This window comes from Haemaphysalis longicornis, unplaced genomic scaffold (genome assembly GCF_048455015.1).
Source record: "Haemaphysalis longicornis isolate Haplotype H1 unplaced genomic scaffold, Haemaphysalis longicornis Haplotype H1 scaffold_1, whole genome shotgun sequence".
In the NCBI taxonomy this organism is placed as follows: Eukaryota; Metazoa; Arthropoda; class Arachnida; order Ixodida; family Ixodidae; genus Haemaphysalis; species Haemaphysalis longicornis.
The window spans coordinates 92,343,934-92,370,169 of NW_027526203.1; the positions used below are offsets into that span (position 1 = coordinate 92,343,934).

The window sequence follows — 26,236 nt, forward strand, 5'->3', positions numbered from 1 at the left end:
GACGTACGTTTCAGTGTGCTGGAAGTCACGTCGAAGGATGCGCTGTGCTTCCGCAGAACGGTCAGCAATCGTTCCCTTTGCGCCGCCGTGAGGTCTGGGCTAACAGTGGCAGCAATGCCAGGCACATTGTCCGAGGGGGCACGATGCCGCGTGAGCGAAGGTGTACCGGTGTCAGACAAGATCGAAAGAGGCTCGCTGTCGGCTACTGAGGCAACGGTCATGCCCTTACGTAGCAATATGGGCTCATTGGTGGTGTTGAGCGCTGCCAGAGCGGCAAATCCCCGCGAAAAGCGAACAAGGCAGGTAGACATGGCGATTCCTCGGGGAATCAAGCGGCTCGCAGGAGAAGCTATCGCGTCACCTTCAAAAATGTTGTCCGATGAAACCGACAGGACTTCTTCGCAACCGGGCGGGAGGACGTGGTCAGCATTCAAAGTCAAAAACTGATGCCGCAAGTTCGCAGCAGCCGTAAACTCTGTATCTGTAATTTGAATAGCTGGATGGCGACAGGATATAACGGCGGAAGCTGAGGACAGAAAGTCCCATCCCAAAATCAGTTCATGAGAGCACTGTGACAGGACCGCAAATTGGATGTGATGACGATCTTTCCCGATGAAGACTCGTGTAGTACAACTTGCGACAGGCTGCATAACATGTCCATGTGCATTAAATAACGAAGGGCCAGAGTAAGGGGTCTTCACTTTTCGTAGACGAGCACACAGATTAGAATCCATAACAGAAAGGCTGGCTCCGGTGTCAACTAAGGCTTGCACACAAATTCCTTCCCCTTCCACAGATAAAACATTTGACGGGCGCTCTGGAGGAGTTTCAGTCAGTCCAAACGATGCAGTTTTCCCTCCAGAAACTGCAGCGCCTAGTTTTCCGGTTGGAGGTCAGGGTCACGAGACATGGGGCGAATGGGCGACACAAAACGACGGGGAGGCGTGGGTGAACGACGTCTCGAGTCACGACCACTGCGCCAACGGTCCATTGAATCTTGAGGGGACGGAGAGCGCTGTCCAGGAGAGTAGGCAGGTCTTTGAAGGGTGTAGTTGAAGCGGACGTCATGTTCGTAAGGTGCGTAGCCTCTCCGTTCATCTTGCAGACGTCGTCGGCAGAAACGAGCGATATGGCCTCGAATGCCGCAGTAGAAGCAAACCGGGCGTTCGTTGGAACGAACGGCGAAGCCTGGCCGCCAGTTTGAATAAGTACTCTGCACGGGACGTCGGGGCGAGATGGCTGCTAACTGGCCGAGCATGGTCGGAGGTGACGGAAGGTCCACTGGCACAACGGGTGGTCGTTGCAGTGCGTCCGCGTAAGAAGAACCGATGGGAGCAACTGGATGACAGTTGCGAGGACTGCCAGTCATTGACGCCAACTCTTCTTTGATGTCTTCTCGCAAATCATTTGCTGGCTGGGAGCAGCAGTCACCGTGAGCACAGGAGTTGAGGGAGCTTTGTTGCTGGAGCTCCTCGCGGATGATGCTGCGTATCAAAGCTCGCAACTCTGGCTCTGGCGAGCGAGTCCCATAGTCGGCTGTAGGCGGATCGCGTGAAGTTGGTCAAAGCGCTGACACGCGGCCCTGATGTCATTCACGCTTGATGGATTTTGCAGCGCGAGGGCGTTAAAGGCAAAATCAGCGGTTCCCTTAAGGACGTGCTTGACTTTGTCGCCTTCCGACATATCTGGGCTAACGCGACGGCAAAGAGCAAGGACATCCTCGATATACGACGCGTACGTTTCATCGGGATGCTGCATGCGGGTTTCAAGTGCCTTATTTGCTACATCCACGCGAGCGGACAAAACGCCGAAAGCCTTGCGAAGCTCTTCGGTGAATGTAGCCCAATCAGTCAGCCTGTCCTTGTTATTTAAATACCATGTCTCGGCAACTTTGGTCAGTTGGAATCCGACATTTTGAAGCTTAAAGCCGTCGTCCCACCTGTTAAACTGGCTGACCCTGTTGTATTGTTCCAGCCAGTCCTCGACGTCGTCACCACGAAGGCCACGGAAGAACGGGGGTTCGTGCTGGTGGCAGGTCACCAGGAATGGCGGCGAGGCAGAAGCGGGTGCATTCGGGGCGCTCTCTCGCTCCATCGGAGTGCTTCGCGCCGACAAAAGGCGGCCGGAACGGAGCTCCAGGGGTGTAGCTGGACTAGGTAGAGGCCGGGAGAAAGCGGAACCTCTACCACTTGTAAGGAGACAGGGCGCTTCTCTCAGGAAGGCAGCAGATCGAGCGGTTCCACCTTTACTCATCGGACCGTGACCCCACCACTCAGACACTCATGATGATGATCATGTACAGATGACGATTATAATGGTTATGTACAGGTGAGAGATTGGCCACAGCGGTGGACGGTGAATAGGCATGGTCTACGACAGTTCCACGAGTCTACGAGTAGACGAGTAAGCGCTCACAATATATATATATATATATATATATATATATATATATATATATATATATATATATATATATATATATATATATATATATATATATATGTATAGACAGAAAATAAGGTTTGGCAGTCAAGAAAACCACGGAAAGCAAAGGGGAGGTTGTGGTGGGTCATAGACAGATCAAGAATTTTTGAGTCAGAAAGAAAGTGGTGCAAAAATGCTCGCCGGGTGGGATCCGAGCCCACGACCTCCAGAATACCGGTCTGGTGCGATAACCACTACGCTACCGGCGGGGCTGTTTCCCCACCACTTTCTAAGGTATTTATGTTATAGTATTTTTTGTTTCCTGTACTTGGGGGTGGTAGCCAGTGCCACTCGGACTACTCGGGGTGAAGGGAGACCTTTTTAACTCCCGGGTCGTGACTCGAGTGTCCAAGACATGTCGAGAGTGGTCGACCAGCGTTGAACCCTCTTGAGCTACCTTTGGCACCAACACTGCCAGAAAAGAGGCCCTCGCTAAGCATGTAGCGAATCAGAAAATGGGAAATGAGGTGCTCGGTGAAATAAGACAGAAAATAAGGGTTGGCAGTCAAGAGAACCTCGGAAAGCAAAGGGGAGGTTGTGGTGCGTCATAGAAACCGATGAAGAATTTTTTGAGTCAGGAAGAAAGTGGTTAAAAAATGCTCGCCGGGTGGGATCCGAACCCACGACCTCCAGAATACCGGTCCGGTGCGATAACCACTACGCTACTGGCGGGACTGTTTCCCCACAAATGTCTGGGGTATTTATGTAAAGAATTTTTCTTTCCTGTACTAGCGCCAGTCGGACTACTCGGGGTGACGGGGACGTTCTTTTTAACCCCCGGGTCGTGACTCGAGTGTCCAAGACATGTCGAGAGTGGTCGACCAGCGTTGAACCCTCTTAAGCTACCTTTGGCACCAAGACTGCCAGAAAAGAGGCCGTCGCTGAGCATGTAGCGAATCAGAAAATGGAAAATGAGGGGCTCGTTGAATTAAGACAGAAATAAAGGTTGGCATTCAAGAAAACCTCGGAAAGCAAAGTGGAGAATGTGGTAGGTCATAAAAAAAGATAAAGAATTTTAAAAGATGGAAAGAAAGTGGAGAAAAATGCCCGCCGGGTGGGATCCGAACCAATGACCTCCAGAATACGCGTCTGTTGCGAGGACCACTACGGTATCAGTGGGGCTAGTTTCCCCTCCACTTTCTATACAGAAAGATAGGTTGGCAGTCTAAAACGCCAAAGGAGGCACAGGGGTGTGGTTAGGCTCTTTTTTGTGACTACGGTTAATGAAGGTAACATTTTTTTTAAATATACGGAAGAAAGAAAGAAAGAAAAACACGCGCCCAGAGTGGGGACCGAACCCACGCCTTTCGATTAGATCTCGAATGCCTTACCAATTCGGCTATCTGAGTGACTGTGTTCTCCTTCACTTTCTGGGCTATTTATATTTACTAGAAGTGTATCTGATGCATGAGGGTGGTAACCAGCGTCACTCTGACTACACGGGGAGAAGGGGACCTTCTTTTTAACCCCCGGGGCGTGACTCGAACGTCTACAACTTGTCATGAGCGGGTAACTGGCCGGAAGCCCTCTTATGCTACCTAGGCATCAAGGCTGCCAGAACAGAGACCCTCGCTAGGCTTTCGCAGAATAATATACTAAGGAAATGAGGGTCTCGTTGAGGAAATACAGAAAGATAGCTCGGCAGTCTACAACGCCAGAGGAGGCATAGGGGTGTGGTTAGACTCTCTTTTTTTACTACGGTTAATGAATTTAACATTTTTTTTAATATATGGAAGAAACAAAGAACGAAAAACAGAAAGAAAGAAAAACACGCGCCCAGAGTGGGGACTGAACCCACGCCTTTCGATTAGATCTCGAATGCCTTACCAATTCGGCTATCTGGAAGACTGTGTTCTCCTTCACTTTCTGGGCTATTTATATTTACTAGAACTGTATCTGACGCTTGAGGGTGGTAGCCAGCGTCACTCTGACTACACGGGGAGAAGGGGACCTTCTTTTCAACCCCTGGGGCGTGACTCGAACGTCTACAGCCTGTCATGAGCGGGCAACTGGCGGGAAGCCCTCTTATGCGACCTAGGCATCAAGGCTGCCAGAACCGAGACCCTAGCTAGGCTTTCGCAGAATAATATAGTAATTAAATGAGGGGCTCGTTGAGGAAATATAGAAAGATAGGTGGGCAGTCTACAACGCCAAAGGAGGCATAGGGGTGTGGTTAACATGAAGTTAATATTTTTTTGAGTAAAATGAAGTTAAAATGAAGTTAAATTGAAGTTAAAATGAAGTTAACATTTTTTTAAGTATTGGGAAGAAAGAAGGAAATAAAAACACACGCCCAGAGTGGGGACCGAACCCGCGCCTTAAGATTAAATCTCGAATGCCTTACCACTTCGGGTATCTGGGCGACTGTGTTTTCCTTCACTTTCTGGGCTATTTACATTTACTACAAGTGTATCTGACAGCCTGTATCTGGTTCTGGCAGCCTTGATGCTTAGGTAGCATAAGAGGGCTTCCCGCCAGTTACCCGCTCATGACAGGCTGTAGACGTTCGAGTCACGCCCCAGGGGTGGAAAAGAAGGTCCCCTTCTCCACGTGTAGTCAGAGGTGCGCTGGCTACCACCCTTAAGCGTCAGATACACTTGTAGTAAATATAAATAGCCCAGAAAGTGAAGTAGAACACAGTCGCCCAGAGAGCCGAATTGGTAAGGCATTCGAGATCCAATCGAAAGGCCTGGGTTCGGTCCCCACTCTGGGCGTGTGTTTTTCTTTCTTTCTTTCTTCCGTATACTTAAAAAAATGTTAATTTCATTACTCGTACTAAAAAAAAGAGCGTAACCACACCCCTATGCCTCCTTTGGCGTTGTAGACTGCCCACCTATCTTTCTATATTTGCTCAACGAGCCCCTCATTTCCTTACTATATTATTCTCGGAAAGCCTAGCGAGGGTCTCCGTTCTGGCAGCCTTGATGCCTTGGTAGCATAATAGGGTTTCCCGCCAGTTACCCGCTCATGACAGGCTGTGGACATTCGAGTCACGGCCCAGGGGTTCAAAAGAAGGTTCCCTTCTCCCCGTGTAGTCAGTGTGGCGCTGGCTACCACACTCAAGCGTCAGATACACTTCTAGTAAAATAAATAGCCCAGAAAGTGAAGGAGAACACAGTCGCCCAGATAGCCGAATTGGTAAGGCATTCGAGATCTAATCGAAAGGCGTGGGTTCTGTCCCCACTCTGGGCATCTGTTTTTCTTTCTTTCTTTCTTCCGTATACTTAACAAAATGTTAACTTCATTACCCGTAGTAAAAAAAAAGAGCCTAACCACACCCCTATGCCTCCTATGGCATTGTAGACTGCCCACCTATCTTTCTATATATACATACATAAATCTACAGAAAGATAAAACTCACAAAGCGCGCAGAAATAGTATAAGTAAAGAGTTGGATACACAGCAAGAACAATAACAAACAAGGTTTACTTGCATAGCGGCAACGGGACTTGCCTTCATCACAGTAAAGTTGCATGATTTTGCTGTCGCAAACATTTGGAACACATTTCTGATATAGGTTTGCAGAAAACAGTGAGAAGGAGCGGAAAATGTTTCGGAAATAGAGAGTATGCATACAGTCGGGCTACGCCTATGTTACAACAACAACAAAACAAAAAGAAAGAAAGAAAAAAAAGGGGGGGAGCGAGAGGGAAAGGCGTCGTATTAACAAAGAAGCGTTCAAGGTTGCACCATGACGGGTCAACGTATGCCACGTGGGCTGCAAGTTCAGACAATGCGGGAAACTGGACAACCGTGGTTTTAAAAGAAAGGGAAGAGTATACAGTAAGGTATTCAGTGGCTGGGGAGACTGGTTGGGGTGGAAGCGAAGATGGGTGTGCCCCCCGCGGATGAAGAGAATATATAGGGGGCGCAAAAGAGCATTTCACAGAAGCTAGCAACTGAACAGGAAAAAGGTTAAACATGAATGGATCACAAAGAGTTAAACATTCTTAAGTGGTGGTGGGAACGAGGCCTCCTTCCCCAGGACAAATGGCATTGTTGAGCCGCCTTAGGCTAATAAAGTTGCTGTATTAGGAGAGTTGCTGCGAATTCTGATGGGAAACTCAAGGGTAGGAATAATGAACATAGTTATAAAAATTATGAAGCCGCCAATTTCAATCGAGGGATAAGCACGTTAGTTTTCCGTAACTTTCATTTTTCCCAAGTGTGGCTGACCCAAACTTATAAATGATATAAGATTCCCGAACCTCGCGGTCGTGGTGCGTTTTGAAGGCGGATTCTAAAATCGTTGCTTTAAGATGTTCAAATGCATGCCCAGGACTGTTCACATGTCTTGACAGGGGCAAATAAGTGCAGCTTTTTGCGTGAAAGCGGTGATTAGTGAACCGTATTCGGAAGGGCGTTTCAGTTTGGCCGATATATTGTTGCCTACAAACAGTGCACTCTAGAAGATATGCGACATTAGCGGAGTCACAGTTAAAGTTACCTTTTACATTTACGTAGTAGTCTGAAGCCGTGCTGGTGGCGCGCTGTGTAGTGGTCATGTGTGGGCATACTTTACATCAGGGTTTATTGCAGGGCATGCAGCCAGTAGTTGCCGGTCGGTTGATGCGAGAGTTATACTCGGTTACAACTCAAGAACGGCACCGCCTCATGTAGTGTATCACTCCGCCAAAGCGCCGGACCCGTGACGTCAGTGCGCGCGCGTTTTGAAAGTGGTTTGCTATGAAAGCGTGATATCGTCTGCCTTGTCTCACGCAGTTTGTTTGTCGTCACTGGAATCGTTTATAAGCATATTAGGTCCAAAAAATCACGGGAACGGCTCACGCCATGTTCAAAATATTTCCAGTAACGCCCTACTTGCGCCACGCGGAGAAACATCCGGCTACGGTGATAAGGCACAGCAGCAACTTCCGGTGCCGTTCTTAAGTTGTCACCGAGTATAGTAAGAAAGTCATCTAAATTCTTGTTACGCCGGTAGACAACGCGTGGTGGTTCGGGGAATATGCTTTTTAAGCGGTCACTTTGCATTAGGATATTGTGAGGTTTTTTTTAGCACTGTTGACACTCTTGGAGCGGAGGATGAGTGGGTTAAAACTAAGTTAGTTTGCGGGTTCCCGTTCGGGGCTTTTTTCTTACAGATTACGTTATGGCCTAATTGGTTGGCTCGCACAATAGCGTCGTCGATAACTTTTTCCGGGTATTTTTTATTCAGGAGGGCGGTCTTGAGTTCTCGACAGTTTGAGTCAAAGTCGGCTTGGTTTGAGCAAATTCTCCTAAATCGGTGGGCTTGGCTGTAAGGTATTGCTGTCTTGCAGTGTCTGACATGGCTACTTCGGAAGTGCAAATACTGCCGCGTGTCTGTCGGTTTTCTATACAGTTTAGTTTGAAGCCGACCTTCGAAGGTAGTAACGGTGACGTCCAGAAAGTTTACACTGTGTTCCGAATAGGAATGAGCAAGGGATATACTAGGATGGGCAAGGTTAAATGCCTCAATGAAGGTGAGGAGCTCCGCCTCACCGTGTTGCCAGATCATGAATATGTCATCAATATACCTTTTATAGTACACTGGCTTTAAATTTTGGGTGTCAAGAAAGTTTGATTCGAGGTGAGCCATAAAGATATTGGCGTAGTTAGGTCCGATTCGAGTTTCCATTGACGTTCCGCTGACTTGCACGTAATGAACTCCGTTGAACTCAAAATTGTTAGGTTCAAGAATAAGCCTAAGGAAGGTTTGGAGAGCAGAAGAATCGATAGGTTTGTCGAACGATGACTGCTCATACGCAAGGGATACAGCGGCGATGGCATCTTCATGGGGGATGTTAGTATAGAGTGACGCAACATCGAGGGTGACTAGAAGGCAGTCATCAGGAATTTCGATTTTTGAGATGTCTGAGAGAAAGTCATTGGTATCCTTAATGAAGGAGGGAAAGCTGGGCGGAATGTCGCAAATGAGATTATCCACATAGCGCGAGAGGTTTTCGGTAACAGTGGCAATGCCAGAAACAATTGGGCGCCCTGGGTTGTTCACCTTGTGAATCTTTGGAAGAAGATAGAATTTACCGGCTACTGGGCTTAAGGGGATCAGGGAACGAGCCGTGGTTTCATTTATTGTTTTATTTTTAACAAGCTCGGTAAGTTTATCTTTGACAATTTGCTTATAGTATTGAGTGGGATCATTGGGTACTGCTTTATAGGACGTCGATACTGATAGTTGCTTATTGGCCTCGTTAACATAGTCGGTTTTGTCAAGGATTACGATTGCGCCTCCCTTGTCGGCAGTTTTAATAATTATGTCGGGACAGCTTGCGAGTTCCTCTAGGGCTTTCGTTTCGTTGGTAGTCATGTTGTGTTGGAAAGAAATTTGTGTTTGGTATGCTTTTCGCACATCGCGTTGGACAGCTTTGATGTACATGTCGAGGCAACTATCACGCTGTGTGGGAGGGGTCCAGTGCTTATAGCTAGGTAGGGTTCCGCGATCTTCTTCGTATTCCCGTAGCCTCATGTTTCTGGCGAAGTTATCTAAGTACTTAAAAAGTTGAAATTCATCAAAACCACCAGTAGCCGGGCAAAAGTTTAGGCCCTTTGACAAGACGTTCATCTGAGCTGGGGAGAGGGTTATACTTGAAAGGTTCATTACATTCCCGGTAAGGTTTTCTTTTGTGACGGCAGGCGAGGAAAAATTATTAGTACAGGGGTTTAACTGAACAGTTTGGGGTGCAGTAGTCGAAGCATTTATTACAGTCGTAGTGACCTTATCGGCCGTATTGTCAGAGTGGGGGCAGTTACTAGTGCCGGAGCTTGTTAGGTTCTTACGCATGTGGCCAGTGTTAGAAATCTTATCTCGGTTAAACTTTCGGTCTTTTGTTCGGGATATGGCGGAGGCCGTCTTAGATTCGTAGTTGCTTAAAAGGTTCAACTCTCTTTTGCTTAGTTCCTGACTAAGTAGTTCCTCTTTCTTTCGGAGAGAATGGGCCGTAGTTTCGTAGTGATTGAGGATTATTTCAGTTAATTGTAAAGATGCTTTATCGAGTACCTGTTTCCACTTATTCATGTTGGACGGGGAGAGTTCGGTAGTAGCAGGTTTTATTCTAATCCTAAGACCCCTGGGAGCGACCGCGGCAGTCAAGTACTGTGCAAGAGCGGAAACGTGCAATTCGGAACTAATGCCCTTTTCGGTGATTTTTCTTAGCTTTAAAAACTGTCTTGAAACGGGGAAGGAGGCTGCGTCACCTGTTTTTTTGTGTTGTAGTCAGTTGCTGCTACGCCGATTCTTTCGAAGGTTGTAAGGGCATGTGGCACGGAGGGCTGGATTTTGGACCCCGGAAGGCCCGGCGGACGCGCTGCTGTTGGTTTTCGTGGGCTCGGCAGTCGCTGAAGATGCAGAGGTTGGGCGTGGCATGGTGTTGGTGCGGCGCTGGTCAGGGAGCTTCGTAGTGTCGCCGCGAGCGTTCCCTCGGGGCGTTGTGGCCGCTGCACGTTTGCTATTAGGGGTTGGCATGTCGCTGGCGCGACGCTCGTCCGTGGACTTCGGGGTTGGGGCGCTGGCGCTCGCCCGGGGCGCCGTGGTTGCGGTGCTTCTGGGGGGCGGTGGCGGTGGGCTGCTGGCACGACACTGCTCCGGGGTCCTTACACTGGATAGAATTGGAGGCAGTGGTGGAAAGTCGCTGTCATTTGGCAAGAAAGCCGGGCTGCAAGTGGGTCGGCGGTGCATGCGAAGTCGCGCCAGCCCAGAGGATTGCAGCGCCGTTGCATGAAGCAGAGTGCACGAATGTGGCCGGCCAACAAGGCCACACCCTCGAAGCTCGGGTGTAAGCCGTCCGCAGCGAGTACTCGGCAGGCTGGAAGGTTCGCAAAGCCATGATCGACGAAGCGGCCAAAGCGTGAGTGGCGGCAAAATTCGCGGAGAAGTGAGTTGAAACGGCGTGCCTTTTCGTTGCAGCAGCGAGCGAAGCGAGAGATGCGGTAGTCGCGGCGGCGGTTAGCGGAGCGGGGAAGAATGAGACTGGCGTTAATAGTGGAAATGTTCGGTCGAGATTCCAGAATGAGGTCAGTCAGTGAGCGGTAGTCAGATATATATATATATATATATATATATTTTGTAGAACAGAGACGTACGGGACGAGGGATTCCGTAAGGACACATATCAAAGTTGCAGTCCTTATTGCCAGTGCTGTTTGGCGTTTTAACAGTGTTTTTATAGTGCCGAATGAGGTATGATTGCCTTTTTTTTATGCAGGAATAAATAATTGAAAATTCAAGTCCGGAAAAAACGGCGCATCCGGAAATCCGGAAAAAACGGCGCAATTTTTCTCGGCTTGAATTTGCAATTATTTATCCCTGCATAAAAAAAAGGCAATCATACCTCATTCGGCACTATAAAAACACTGTTAAAACGCCAAACAGCACTGGCAATAAGCACTGCAACTTTGATATATATATATATATATATATATATATATATATATATATATATATATATATATATATATATATATATATATATATATATACATACTCAAGATGAAGACTGGTCCCGCAGTCGAAACGTCAGTAAACCACTGTTTTTGTTTTTAATCGTGCGTCTACCATTTTCTCAAGTATATATATATATATATATACATCCATATACCATACATACATACATAAATACGTACGTGATGATCAAATATGCGTGTGATTGTTTCATTTTTAGTAATTCGGACTAACAATGGCCTTATTGATTCCATTAGCTCAGCAGTATTTCATCACCGCGTGCATCTGCTATTATTCCGCAGAAAAGAGTGCCTGTTTGTGGAGCTCGTTCTTTTCGTTGTATTATTCGTGCGCTGAGCGTGTATGCTTTCTTTTTTTGGTGCAACCATGTTCCCCAACGTCGTTTGTTCTTATCTTTTGCATGCGGTGAACCAGAGCTGTGCCACCAGCCTCTGGACGAGGGCCACTGCCGCCCTTCGGACAGCGGCAGCTCCGAAGCGACGAGCGCGTCGATGGAGATGCGGTTCTACTACGATGTGCAAAAGGAGCAGTGCATGCGTTTTTACTACAACGGCTGCGGCGGCAACGACAACAACTTCCGCACAGTGGCTGGCTGCAATCTCACCTGCTTTGGTGAGCTTTCTTTGAAACAAAGTTTGAGAGGGAGACAGAAAGGCTTTACTGGTCTTTCAGGATCATGTATTAGGGTGGGTGAGGCCAAGAGGGCTGACGCGACCGCTGTTGGGAATGAGCCATTTCGACGCTGTCACCACTCTTGGTACTCCGCCCTATCACCGCATCCACCACTGTTGCGACTGCCCATGCGAGCGCAGTCCGGTGTAGTGACGTTGCCTTGCTCCGTCCGCTATCGACGTGGCGCAGAGCAGAGCGATGAAGTTCTCGAGCCGACGAGAAGTTGAAGCAACACTTATATTGGCGGTGAGCGCGACCCCGCGCAGTGCTGCGAAACGCGTCTCCGTGACGTCGGCTGAGAGACTGTCGCATTTGTCGTCTGCTACACTCGGGAGCACTCTCCCTGGTGTTTCTTTGCGCACGCTTGACCTTTGATGCTTGTTCTGACCAGATTTTGCATATGCGCAACTTTTTATCACAAGAAATACTTAAAATCACATACACTAGCTTAGTGCTTAATTTAAAGTATAGTTTTAAATACCGCTCCGGAAGAAACAACACTGCCGGCGTCGGCCCATTCCACGAAGCCGGTCCTGTGTGGAGCGCGGAGAGTAGGAGCTAGGCGTCAGCCTCTGTATTAAGCAATCTTTCGAACAAAGGGACAGCCAGAGCCTAATAACCGACCACAGCGAAAATGCAAAATTAACGCAAGACCAAGTCCAGGCCTTCGGTGCTGTCGGCTTTGGCAGAAGACATTGCGATCCCCGGCAATCGTTTCTAAGGTAAAACAGTTTTTACAACCGTGCCAAACAAGGGTTCATCGGTTTCAATTATTCTTATACTGAAAACCGGAACGTATACTCTTGTAGCGTGGCGGCAGGACAGACGACATGAACGGTCAGACAGTCGAACGACCTATTTACAGATTATTTACATGGCGGCCAAGCCAGGGCCCGCGCAGGCAGAGCGCACAGACAGATCTTCGTCGTCGTAGGCTGGGTTTATCGAGCCACGCTGCGTTGCCCTCTTCATCGTCTTCTCGTGACATGGCCCCCCGGTAGAAAGCGACGCCGCCGTATTGTGCGATGTGGTGAGGACGAAAGATGAGATGACAATGTACAATGAAGACCTTGCCGCCACATAAAATGATGATGATGTAGGCGATGCCTGGTCCCGCGACACGACCTTGTCAAGGCACAGACGAAACGTCGAAGGTATCCGGAACCACGTCGGACTACTGGGCTGGGGACACGTAATCGTCGTCTGGTCACGTCATCGGGTCTTGGCGGTTCTGAATCGGCTGGTCTCGGGCTGGGGATACGGGGCGGGGGGAACGTCGTCGAGTGCTGGTAGCGGCGGGGCTGGGGCTTCCGATGTGGGTCACGCCCCCTGGAAGATTGCGACGATGCCGATGAGGTGTGCAGCTGCGGCCAGCACGGGGAGGGACCCGCACCTCACCAAAATGTAGCGTGGCGGCAGAACAGACGACATGAACGATGAGACAGTCGAACGATCTATTCACAGATTATTTACATGGCGGCCAAGCCAGAGCCCGCGCAGGCAGAGCGCACAGACGTCGTAGGCTGGGATTACCGAGCCACGCTGCGTTGCCCTCTTCATCGTCTTCTCGTGACACTATCTATTGCATTCGTTAGCGGGTATATCAAGCCCTCAACACAGTTCAATAACTGTACGGGTTGAGATTCAGTTTGTTACTATAACGATAGTTAAAATAGAAATTCGGAGCACAAAAGCCGCCGAAAGTACCCTGGGCAGCGTTGCCTGCGCCGTTTCGCGGCGGCTTAGCACAAACCTTCTGACTGTATTTGCATGTGAATAAACAACGCACGCTGCGGATATGCACCTTCTTGCACGCAGCAATAACGAAAGCCAATTTGTGAAGAAGGAAGTCTATGCCATACAGCCTGAAGAAAATATCCACACGATCTTTGTGAGCCTACCGAACATCCCCAAAACTAATGAGACGTTTGTGACGGTGCAAAAAAATAATGCGTTGGGCACAGAAAAAAAATAAAACATTCATCTGATACGAGTCAACAACAAAAGACAGCCGCTTTATTTTCTGCTGTGCAATGCGCGTGTGCGATGCACAGGCCCGTTGCTTGGCACGTAGCATTGGACTATTGAGTCTTCGTCAGAACATTTCAAAAATGCTGTAGGAAAACCTACGCATTTTGAATACTTACCGAAGAACTCAGAGCAGTGAACCTCGCAAATAAGCTGAAAAGGACGAGTTACACACGATTATCTGATTGCTGCTCTGATGAAAGTTGTTCTTTCTCCCCTCGGGTGTTGCAAACTATTGCTGGATGTAGCTTGAAATTGTTGAGAGGTGTCAGAAGTTGGAAAAGGTACTGAATTAGTGGAAATACGCTTCTTAATGCACTGAAGCATAAAAGCGACTGATTTCTAGCACAGGCGCTGCTTCCTCTCACAAGCGGACGACAGCGGGGCGAGTGTAGCAGTGGTGCAAGTGTAGCATACGACAGCGGCGCGAGTTTCTAAGCTGATGTGAGAGCCAGGGGGCGCCATTCAAACATCGCACCGCCAATACAGTATACACAAGGATAACAACCGCGTTACATGGCTCGCACTTAGGTGGCAACACGTCTCTACTGGGTGCCTCCGAAAAGTGTCAAGCTCGCTGTGCTTCCGGGCGGGTTTTATTTCCCCAGAAGTCCGTTACAGCCCCGAGCGGTTTGAATCACTCCAATAAGGTCCCTCGCTGGCCGAAGTTTCAAACCGCAGATGTAAGCGAAGCGATTGAGTCAGCCAAAGCCCCAGGCATGTACCGGTGTGTCTGCTGCAGGCCGTTCGTTCGGCCCAGCTGTTGAGAGGGGAAGAGGAGAGGCGACTATAGGTCGCCTGCAAGTTTGGGCATGTCTGCCGCGGGCGGTCTGTTCGAGGCGGGAATCGGCCCCGCTGTCGGCGCGTCGCCCCGAGCAGCGAGTTTAGGCTGCGCGCTCTGACACAACAGCAGCCCCGCCGCAAGAGAATGCGCCAGGAAGGCGAGCTCCTCCACGTGGCTCGAATTCTGGGCGCGCTAGTTCCCCAGGCTGATGCAGGTTCCCCAGCAGTGCTCCTGGAAAAGAGCGGCTCCACTCTCCTTTCCACAAGCAGGTACCACCTGCCAGGTCCGGATCACAGGTGCATCGACGTGCTGCCCAGGTGTCTCGACCAGCTTCCCCCGGGTCTTCCCGTCTCGTTTTTCAGCACCGGTCACTCATCGTTCTGGAGCTTGCAAAGAACCGACCTACAACAGGCAATACCCAGGACATACAAGCATCCTCTGTCCTCCGTCAGAACACCAGACTCCAACAACCTGATAAACTCTCCTAGCTAAGAATCTATCCACAATTTGAACCCTCTACACCAAGAGGCACATGCGGGACGCAGGGCTCTTAAGATAACAACTCAAACTATGTGTCAAAGATAACACATGACATGAAATGATCATAACTAAGGTTGTTTGCTTGAAATCACGTGGTGCGGAAATAATCAACTGAGGCAGCAAATGAGGGCAGTGATTTTGCTCCCATAAGCTAAAAGGGGTTGACGTAAGTGAAAAACTGGCCGTTCCCGGCCGTTCGCCTCCTCTTGGCATAGTACAGCTCCCATGCCACGATCACTCGAATGGCACTGAATCACGAAACCCTTTAAAATGTCGGGGGCCATTAAAACACGCTCTTCGCTCAGGGCTCGTTTCAGCGTTTGAAAAGCGTCCTCCTTCTTTGTGTCCCATTCCACCTTTACTTGGTCAGTCTTTCTAAGAGCGTCAGTCAGAGGAATAGCAAGTGTGGATTAATCTTTAACACAATGCTGATAATATCCAGCCAAACCCAAAAAAGCTTCGCGGTTGGTCGGCGATAGTTCACTATTGCGGCAACTTTGACTTCTGACGGTCTGCGTCGGCCCCGCTTCACCACATCCCCTAGCTAAGTCCCTTCGGTGCATCCTATGCGACACTTTGAAGGTTTGATTGTTACGCCTCCTTCTTTGAGCCTGCTAGGCAAGACGCTAAGTGCTCTACATGCTCTTATTATGGGTTAGAAAAGATGGCGACATCGTCGAGTTAAGAGAGCGCGTACTCAGACAGGCCACGAAACACACGATCCATTGGTTCTCAGAGGCAATACGGCGCGTTTTTGAGACCGAAGATCAACAGTACGGCACGGACTGTTCCGAACGGGGAAACGAAGGCAGTAGCTCTTCACCCCAGGCTCGTTTCCCCATTTACAACATGTTCTCTTTCCCTGGTCATATACAAGCTTCGCAGGGCTGACGCCCGTAATCTCGTGTGGAGCTGACTTCAAAGCGAACAGAGCGGCGGGCACGCATCTCTCCCAATCGCGTTTTCGCTCAAAGCAGACGGCGTTAAACTTTCGCTTTCACATTGAGTGCATTTTCTCCACTGGGTTGGAATGCGGGTGAAAGTTAGAGCTGCGCGCTACCTTGATTGCATGACAGCCATTGAGGACGGGGGACAATATCGAGTTCGCCTTGCACGGTGCGTGCAGCTTCGTTTCCCCGCCGATGGGGATGACGTGAAACGCTTCAGCCGTTGGCGGCTCGACTAAGCTACCTCCTGAACACCACTGGAGCCTCAACTCCAGCCTCATCAACTCGAGCCGCTCTTGCCTTTCGGTTTGCTCTCTCCGTTCCTGCATCTCGGCTTGCTGTCTCCGTTCCTGCCTTTCGGCTTGATCCCTCCGTTTCTGCCTTTCGGCTTCGGCTTCCTCCCTGTGCTTCTGCCATTCGACCTCCTCGCAGTCACGTTGCTCTCTTTTTTCGGCCTCATCGCGCTTACGGTGCTCTTTGATTTCATCCCTTGCCTCATTCACTTCCTCAACCATTACGTTCTCCTTCCGCGTGACCTCAAGGATCGCGTCTTCCGTTTCGAACAGCCTAAGTCAAGGCCTAGCTCCTCGCAAACTTCAATGCGTTCCTTCACTTTAAGGTCCTCCATTGTTTGCACTAGCGTCTTGCTGCTTGCCCATGTTAGAATTCCCCTGCCGTTCCTATACTATCTGCTATCAGCTATCAGCTATCAGCTGCCGTTCCTATACTTCACACAGCCCTTCTCTAAACTACTATAACCTGTGCTAGCGAAGTCTGGTGGAGTGAGAGCGACCATGGAGCCCTTGCCGCACTAGGTAGCAGCCGTTGCCCGTCGATCCCGCAGCTGCCATCCACTGTTGGGATTCAGCTATGCCGACGCAGTCACAACTCTAGGGACTGGGCCCTCTCACCGCAGCCACCACTGTTGCGACTGGACATCCGAGCGCAGTCCGGTGTAGCGACGTTGCTTTGTTCCGTCCGCTGTCGACGCGGCACAGAGCAAAGCAATGAAGTTCTCGTGAAGAAGAAAAGTTGAAGCAATATTTATATACAGTATGTACAAGGGTAACAACCGCGTTACATGGCCCGCACAAAGGCGACAGCACGTCTCCCCTAGGTGCCTCTGAAAAGTTCCGCGCTTGCTGTGCTCCCGGGTAGTTTTTATACCCCCGGAGTCCGTTACAGCTGCGAGCCGTTTGAATCGCTCTAATCAGGACTCTCGCTGGCCGGAGTTTGCATCCGACGAATGGAGGCGGAGCGATTGCGTCATCCAACGCCGCTGCCTCCAGGCATGTAGCGACGTGTTTGCCGCGGGCCGTTTGCCCGAGGCATGATACGGCCCAGCCGTTCGGGGGGGAAAAGGAGAGGCGACTCTGCGTCTGCTGCAAGTTTGAGCATGTCTTCCGCGGGCGTTTATTTCGCGGCGCGACTCGGTCCCCCCGTCGGCGCGTCGCCCCGTGCAGCGAATTTCGGCTGGGCGCTCTGGCACAACACCGCCAAGGCCCGGGAGGTGATCAAGACTTCCCCTGCTCCCCCGGGTCGCGCATTATCTGCTCCCGGAGTTTACGGGATGGAAAGGGAAATTGGTTCTGAGGGGCATTCACATACGGAGTGGTGGTGAGCGTCGTGCGTCCCGCAAGATGGACAGGTGGGCTAGTAAAGAATTGTGGGTTAGTGTGTATCCCGTTGTTTTCTTTGTGGGTAAAGGGTCGGTGGTAGGATGCGTACCATCTGGGCTGCTTAGGGGGTAGACGTGGTGCGGCGGGGTGGGTATTAACGTGCCGAAGCTCCAGCTCATGTATGGTGCGTGCCGTAGAGCGGTGCTCCGGACTAATTTTGACCGCTTGTCGATCTTTAGCGTGCGCCGAAATATCGACATGCAGGCGCTTTCGATTTCCATCTGAAAAGCAGCCATCAAGCCAAGGATCGAACCCTCAATGTCTTTAGGCTCAGAAGCACAAGGTCTTAGTCCACGAAACACTGCGGCGGGTGTCTATTGAGCTGTTAGAGAACACCGACAGAATTGACGCAATTATTACAGAAAGCGTTTGGGAGGTATTATCACTTCCCAACCCCCGTGGGTGCTTCGTATGACTGGAGGTTTAAACAGTGAAGTTGTGATCGAAAGGCACTGCCTCTTGGTTGAATGGCGCATATGGTGGTCGGTTTTCCAGTGTTGCTGTGCTGAAGCAAAGTTCTACTCATGGGGATCGCATGGCCAAAAAATACCCTCCGGTGGTCACACTCCCTGGAAAATGAATGCATGCGAAGAGTATTAGTTTGTCCTACACACAAGTGACAGTGTGGCACTTCATATAAGCCAGAACTAAACATTTTATAGTTTAAAAGACCCTTGCGGTCAATTAGAAGCCAAACGAATGTGGATTAGTCACATAAACAAAGATTACTTGATTCTAGGTACACGTTGGTTAGGTACACCTTGATTCTAGGAACACGTTGGTCACCCCACAGCGCCCATGGTATCAAATTTGGTACGTGATGTTTGAGACGCCGAAAAGTGACGATAAATCGCATTAGGCCAAGACCAAAGCTCCATTATCATTTTGATACCCCGACGAAGTTTTCTCGCGTGAGTAGTTAGACAGGCGCTGGCACGGGCCTGCTGCCAGCTGGAGAAAAATGTCCGGACCGGGAGCTCGCACAGTGGCGTCCCACCGGCGTCATTTTAGTAAGAAACTAGTGAGTATTTTACCGTATCGTTTTAAATGTTTGACCTCTTCTTCAGAAAATGTTGCGAGACCAAAATTCTCTCTTCATTGTTGTGTTTGAGGCGCGGCCCCTTTTAAGAGTTGCTTGAAGATTTTGTGTTACATATTTGGTACAGATGGCTGTCATTGATAGCACAATTGTCGTATCGCATTTGGTACGCTTTACGAAACAGCTTTCAAGAATACACATTTTCGGTGTTTGCTATTCGTTGATTTTCAAGGGCCAGAAGTTAGGAACATATTGACCACATTTTCGCTGGCGAAGCTGTTAGCGATGTCAGGGACTTGTCAGAAAGTGAATATGCATATTACATTCCACTAGCCGTGCTGAACTCCTCAAAGACCAGCGATGATGACCGTGCGTACAAAAATTGGGAAAGGGATTGGTCAAAAGCAGTCATACAAACAGCCCATCCAACAGGTGAAACGGTATGACCGCAAGGCCTAAGTCCAGTTGACGTGTCCTCTCCAATTGTTCGTGTTTACAACAGTTTAAGGGGGGCCAGCATAACCATCAGGTGTCTCCGTCCAAGTACAAGATTTGCTCCAGGCGCTGGTACATGTATCTAATAAACCATGCTATCTTCATCTGCGTCGTGCATGTGTGGAATGCCCACAGGCGCCACAGCCATCAGTTGAAGGAGCGGCCACTGAAGCTGAAGACATTCATAGCCAGCATATCAGAAAGCGCCAAGAGGACGGCCGAATAGTCGCCCGCCTCCTTCTGTGAAGAAGACGAAGGTCGCGCCCAGTCAGCCCAGAGATGACGTTCGAAGAGACGGGGGTTGGGCATCTTCTACTTGTGACCGGCAAGCGACTACGATGCAGGCGCTGTGTACGAAGCGCTAGCACGCTTAGCAAAGTTGTGTAGGCGGAATAGAATATCACTCTCCGCCTGAACATGCAATGCAACTGCTTCTTCGAATACCACAAGCCAAATTTCTGCAGCTGGCAAGGAGATAGCAGAAGAGCCCACTGTATTGGCCGCGGCGGCCGCTTTTCTGATGGAGGCGAAAAGCAAAAACGCCCGTGTGTACGAGATTTTGGCGCACGTTAAAGATCCCCAGGTGGTCAAAATTAATCCGGAGCCCTCCACTACGGCGCGCCTCATCGCCTGCGTTGCGTCGGCGCGTTAAACCCCCACAATCAATCAATCAAGCCCACTGTATCATATATGATACGTGTAATAATTTTTAGCTGGTTTGAAATTTCACTTTGCTTTTCACATGAATAAGGTCACCTTAGGCCTATGTAAGGGTACGCACGTTTCTGGAATTTTTTTTTGCCTTGAAATATATTTAGGCTTTCTGGGTAGAAAGCAAACCATAAATATAAAATATTCCTTCTTAGGCAATTGCTTCTAAAGCAACGTGCCCAGTTTGAGACAGTCTAACGCTCCATAATTCAAATTTAATTCAAATTTTAAACCCACCATAATTCAAATTTCAAACGCACCAATGTATTCAAATTTAGTTTTTTTTCCAAGAACGACAGAACAGTGGAATTTACTGCCGGGTGAGATTAGGAGTGCATCGCTAAATCAATTTCTGCCTTTTCTTGAAAGTCGTGTGTAATCAATAGTTCCTTGCTTTGTTGTGTTGGTATGTGCGCCCCATTTTGCAGTGCCCACTAATTGGATGTATAACGATTTTTCTGTGCACATTGGTATCGGGATTTTGTTCTGAATGGAATTGCCTTGTGTATAGGTGTGTATATTGTATTTTTTGTTGTCTGAAGTTATGCATTTGCAACCACACCTCTGTATTTCAACCACTCCTGCTATAGCCCATAAAAGGACTGCAGTATGTGAAAAAATTAAAATAAATAAATAAATAATGTTGAAGGGAACTTTGAGTTCGGCGAGTTGCGAAATATTCATCATTAATTACTCAATAAGGGGCTCAAACACAAAGCAATACGCCTTCGGACAGCCGTCTAATCCGCTTTTTTCACTGCGGTGTGGTGGCCTTTGGTGGTACTAGCGGTAAGACATATGGCAGGGGCGCAAGTGGTGCTCCACTGCAGCGGAAGAGGAATCGGCGGTTCATAAAGCGTTTTATGCGCGTGTGCAAGTGTGAATCGTACCATAGCCTCCTGTATAACGCCTTGTGCCTGTTCAGTGTCAGAAATTCCGCCGTTCGCTCTGGTGGCGCCCTAATCCCAGGTTTTCCTGTGTTGGCAAGGGCACGGTCAACATTTGTCTTCACACCTGGCACAATGGGTGGTTCAAAAAAAAGTTGTCAAGGCCCTTTTCAAACAAAAATATGGGTTGCATTAAGGAGACTCTGGCTCTAGCACTGACCGGCACCTCCTTATTGAACAAAAAAGGTAATACAAATTCACGAGGCCTTTCACGAAGCAGACAAATAAAAATTCCCCCGCATTTCCCCGAAGGGGAGTATGAGGAAGTGCGAAGCACGGGGTGATGCTATGAGGGGGAGTTTGTTGAAGTTTGGTGGCATTTTGCCCGTTAGTTACATTAACACCCCCTCGTGATCACGTTCGTTTTAACACGCCTCGTTTGTCCCTCTGCGGAAATCTTGGTGAATTAACGTGTATGTTCGAGAGATGTTCGAGAGGGAATGTAATCACGCACACACACACACACACACGCAAAGTAAAGTGAAACGACAGTATTTATTTCAGCACTTGTTTGTGTTGTCGTTGTATGCGACGGTCATTACGACCGCCTTGTGGTCGCTAAAGTGGACCGTTAAGGGTTGTTGCAGCCGCTATAACGCCGCTGAGTCGCCAACGCACGCCGCTGACGACGTAGTTTGAATGCGTTAAAGATATAAGGCGCGTTACTAACACTGACATCAGCGTCGCGTCCGTGGCGTGGATTCTGCTTCCGGTTACGCTCGTGAGCGGCCGCAGGATGCTTGGCTCCGCTGGAGCGGTTAGTGCGACCATGACTGGTCGCGGAAACAGGCTTTTTGAACAGGACGCTGACGATTACCCAGTTTCACTGCCTATGTTACCGACAGGACGATGTGTTTTGAACACAGTTTTTATTCATGCTGACGTACGTGCTCGGCCTTATCGAGTGGAAGAATTCCGGGACATGTTGGCTCATCTGACTCTGCTCCCCGAGGTGGTTGCCTTGGGGGCGTATCAGATGAATCATGTGTGGGCCGTCACCTTCAAGGACGACGCCGGGGTTAAGAGGATGCTCTCGTGCGACGACGTCAGGGTCAAGGAGCGCCGGTGTATCGTCATCGACCCCGCAAATCAAGACGTGCGCCTCAAGATACACTGGCTCCTTCACAATGTTCCGGACGACGACGTTCGCGCGGCGTTGGCACCGTACGGCCGAGTCATTGACGTGTCCCGGGAGCGCTGGCGCGTCAGGGGCGTGCAGGACAAAGGCTCGACGACGCGGTCGGTGACGCTCAGGCTGAACTCGGGCGTGAGAGCCGACGATTTGCCGCACCAGCTCCGTGTTGCAGGTGAGCAGGCGCTCGTTGTCGTACCTGGCAGGGCCCCGCAGTGCCTGCGCTGCTCCGGCACGGGGCACATGAGGCGAGACTGTAAGGTGCCGCGCTGCACACTCTGCCACCGTTTCGGGCATGAAGCGAGCGAGTGCGTGCGAACGTACGCGAAGGTGGCCGGACCGCGAGGAGACCCGGAACAGACCGAGTATATTATGGACGAGGGGGAGACAGAGGAGGTGGCAGCAGGGGGCGGCAACGACCCTGGGGTGGCAGCTGCACCGCAACAAAAGGAGAACTCTGATAAAAAAGTGGAGGCCCTGGTCGAGTTTCCCGCCTTGGCCAGTGCCGTGCAACCCGAGCAGAGCGACATCCAGACAGGTGATGCCGAAGGTGGAGGCCCGGTGAACGTCGAGGACAAGGTGCCCGGTGCAGAAAATTTCCTTCCCCTTCAGGGAGCGGACTTCTCAAATGGAGACGACGACGACCAAGCTTTGCCGAAAAGGCCACGCCAGGAGAAAGTGGGGGTGCAGGGAGGTGGGGACGGATCTGGACCTGTGAAGGTGTCTGCAACGGGGACTTCGTCGAGGCGCTCGAGCTTCAAGCCAAAGCCGAGCACGCCTTACGACAGAGGACCAGCGGCATCAAAGAGCCCGTAAGAACACGCTACTTGTCACCACTTTTTCCGGACTGCTAAGATGCCGTTGGAAAGTCTTTGTGTCACTTAAAACAAAAAAGTTCAGGTTATGCTCTAGGGATGGTCGTCGGCTCGCTGGGTTTTTCTTTTTTGGGTGTTTAATGCAGAGGGAGGGAGGGTTTTTTTTCCGTTTTGAGTATCTTATAAGTCGACGGTTTTCTTTTTTTGCGTGTGGTTGCGTGTGTGTGTGTGTGTGTGTGGGTGTGTGTGTGTGTGTGTGTGTGTGTGAACGCCGTAAGTTGAATATATTCTTCATTTAGGAACAAAATGTCTTCCGTCACACCCCACTTAACGTTGCGTGTTGCCACTCTCAACGTGCGTGGATTAGCCGACCGCAAGCGACAAAGTCAGCTGTACCGCATTATAAATGAGCAAGACCTTGATATAGTGGCTTTGCAAGAAACGAAAGTTGAAAGCGAAGAAAATACTGAGCGTATGGTACGTAGTTTTTGTGCACGTTATCAAGTTTGTGTAAGCCATGCAGTGGGCTTCTCAGCTGGGTGCCTCTTGTTAATTCGCCAGAGCATTGGGGCGACGGTTCAAGCCGTCACATCCGATACGAGGGGGCGGATGGTGGTGTGTGATCTTGTTTTTGCGTCGAAAGAATGGCGGGTCATTTGCGTGTATGCGCCGATAAGGGTCGATGAACGAAAAGGGTTTTTTGAAGAGTGTCGCGCTTGGCTCGGCACAGAACGTGCTCTTATTGTGCTGGGAGATTTCAATTGTGTCTGTGCCGCTCGCAATAAATCGAGCACCACCCCCTTTCGTGACGGAAGTACTGTAGTACTGGATGAAATTATGGCTGATTTTGGCTTGGAGGATGTGGGGAACTTAATTAGTGGCGCACATCAGGTGCAGTTTACACACTTCCAGGGTGCCAGCCATGCCCGGCTGGATAGAGCATACGTCTCGCTAGAACTTGTGCCTGAGTGCTGCCAGTACGCTGTCCTTCCTATATCCTTTAGCGATCATTGCCTTGTTTCGTTTTCACTCGGCAGGCCCGAGAAGAAAGCGTCAAAGTTTAACTGGGATTTGTGGAAGATGAATAGTAAGCTAGTACAAGATGAACAATTTGTAGCAGATGTAAAAGGGATGATGGAAAAAATAGATGGGAGTGAGACAAGCTTGACTTTCCAGTGGGAAATGTTCAAGCAGAACGTTAAGATAACGGCACTAGAAAGGTCTAGTGTCCTCAGAAATAATAAAATGAAAAACGAAAAGGTGATTCGTGAAAATTTAAAAAAGCTTACAGAATTTGAGTGCGAATCACCAGGGCTTTTTAAAGAGGACATTAAATCACTGAAAGCCCAGTTGGAGGCCATGGAAGAAGAAAGGTATCATGGCGCATTAGTGCGAGCGAGGGCGGAGAAATTGCTTTTGGGTGAAGCCCCCACTAAGAGGGCCATCAGTTCGGAGAAACGATATGCAAACAGAAGCATGATAACTGATATTGAATATAAGGGTGCGGTGTCTAAGGACCAGCAAGTAATTAAGCGCGCGTTTTTCGAGTTCTATAATAACTTGTTTGCACGTCATCCCATAGACCCGAATGTTTTTAAGGAGGATTTCATGACGTTACTGCCTGTTGTAGAAGATGAAATGAGGACATATCTTGAGGCCTCTATTTCAATCGATGAGGTAAAGCAAGCGATTTCTGAGCTAAGTCCGGGTAAAACCCCAGGCCCTGATGGTTTGTGTGGAGCATTTTACAAGGCTTTCGTAGATGAACTCAGCCCCATCCTTTGTGCATTATATGCAGAGGCCTATGAACTTAAAACTTTGCCCCCATCCTTTTCGAAATCTCATACTGTGCTCATCCCAAAAACGGAGGATGCAAGGGAGTTGATGAGCGTAAACGCGTATAGACCCATAACTTTAACAAATGTAGACTACAAGATATTAATGAAGGTACTCGCTAAAAGACTACAGACTGTGATGAAAGACTTGGTAGGGCAACACCAAACCTGTGGAATAAAAGGTCGCTCAATTACAACCAACATCCATGTAACTCGAAGCATTTTAGAATGCTGCGATTGCATGCAGTCCGCTGTGGCCCTCCTTCAGATCGACCTAGAAAAAGCTTTTGACCAGGTCTCACATGAACTGTTGCTTGCTATTCTAGAGCACGTCAACGTTGGAAAGGTTATTACTGATGGAGTGCGTATGTCGTATAAGGAGTGCACCACAAGTCTTGTTATAAACAAGGCACTCAGCACTCCAGTAAAAGTGTCACGTTCGGTACGTCAAGGGTGTCCTCTTTCGCCCTTACTTTTCTGTTTATTTATAGAGTCCTTTTGTTTGAGCATTAAGAACAGTGTCAGTATACGCGTTTTTCGGTTGCAGTCATGCGAAGTGCGCGTGCTTGCGTACGCCGATGACATCGCTCTTTTTTTTGAAGACAGAAGCAGCATAGGGGAGGCCGTTAAGATACTTAAAAGATTCTGTTATTGTACCGGAAGCTCTGTCAACTGGAAAAAATGCTTGGGCCTGTGGCATGGTAACTGGGATGCGACACCAAGCATATACGGAGGTATAAGCTGGGAACAGACGCCTCCGAAGTATCTCGGTGTGCCACTAGAAAACTACCGCGATAGCGATCCTTACTGGCGAAGGCAGGTGACAGAGCTGCGCAATAGGACGGAAAAGTGGGAAGGGAAAGGAAAAATGCTGTCAATGTTCGCTCGCGCGACAGCGTGTAATCTGTTTTTCGCGGCTAAAGTGTGGTACGTGATGCAAGTGCTCCACTGTGCGCGAGCAAATGTGCAAAGGCTGCACCGCGTGTTTGCCGTATTTATTTGGGGGTCTACTTGGGAGCGGACGAGTCGCACGAACTTGTTTCGACGTGTCCGCTCCGGGGGTCTGTCACTGGCACATCTGTTTCTGCGTCAAGTTGTAAACCGCCTTTTTTTTCTGCGCGAGGTGCAAGATCCTTTCTTACGCACCGTTATTCAGGTACGCTTGGGCAGGGTCTTACCACAGTATGTTGTTAGTTCAACCCAACCATTAGCCGGCGGTATTCATGGGTATTTGCGTGAAGTTGTCCAAGCGGCTCAATTTTTGTGCGCACGATTTTCCATGGAATACTTGTGCAATGTACAGAAGAAAAAGTTGTATAGAGATCTCCTTGATGTTTGTTTGCCAGTTCCACTGTATAGAACGTTGTACCGTGCAGGAACTGGCCAAGATGTACTGAAACGGGTCAAAGCAATGGCGGTTCCACCTGGTGTCAAATCCTTTTTCTTTAAATTGCACGCCGGTGTTTTACCTGTGAAAACGTGGATGCAGGAGAAGGGCCTATTTGTCCCGTGGGGTGTGGACTGTACCCTGTGTAAGAAGCCCGAAACAATTGAACATGTGTTCCTGGATTGCTGGGACGCGGTCTTTCTTTGGGACGTGCTACAGCGTACCCTGAAAAATGATTTCCCTCTTGATTGTCACGGCATACGGTTCCTGTTTGTAGAAGACTG

General features: G+C 49.3%; 1 protein-coding gene across 12 annotated transcripts in view; it reads left to right on the forward strand.

Annotated features, from left to right (window-relative positions):
• The window catches only part of LOC144178022 (papilin-like), a 758,094-nt gene that overhangs the window by 662,128 nt on the left and 69,730 nt on the right, over positions 1 to 26,236 (forward strand). For 10 of the 12 annotated variants that reach the window (XM_077705608.1, XM_077705588.1, XM_077705615.1 and 7 more), the window contains one exon: positions 11,356 to 11,553. The exons of the other annotated variants lie outside the window; for them this stretch is intronic. In XM_077705608.1, coding sequence (XP_077561734.1) covers positions 11,356 to 11,553 — 198 coding nt within the window. The remainder of the gene's footprint in view (positions 1 to 11,355; positions 11,554 to 26,236) is intronic. 12 annotated transcript variants of the gene reach the window in all.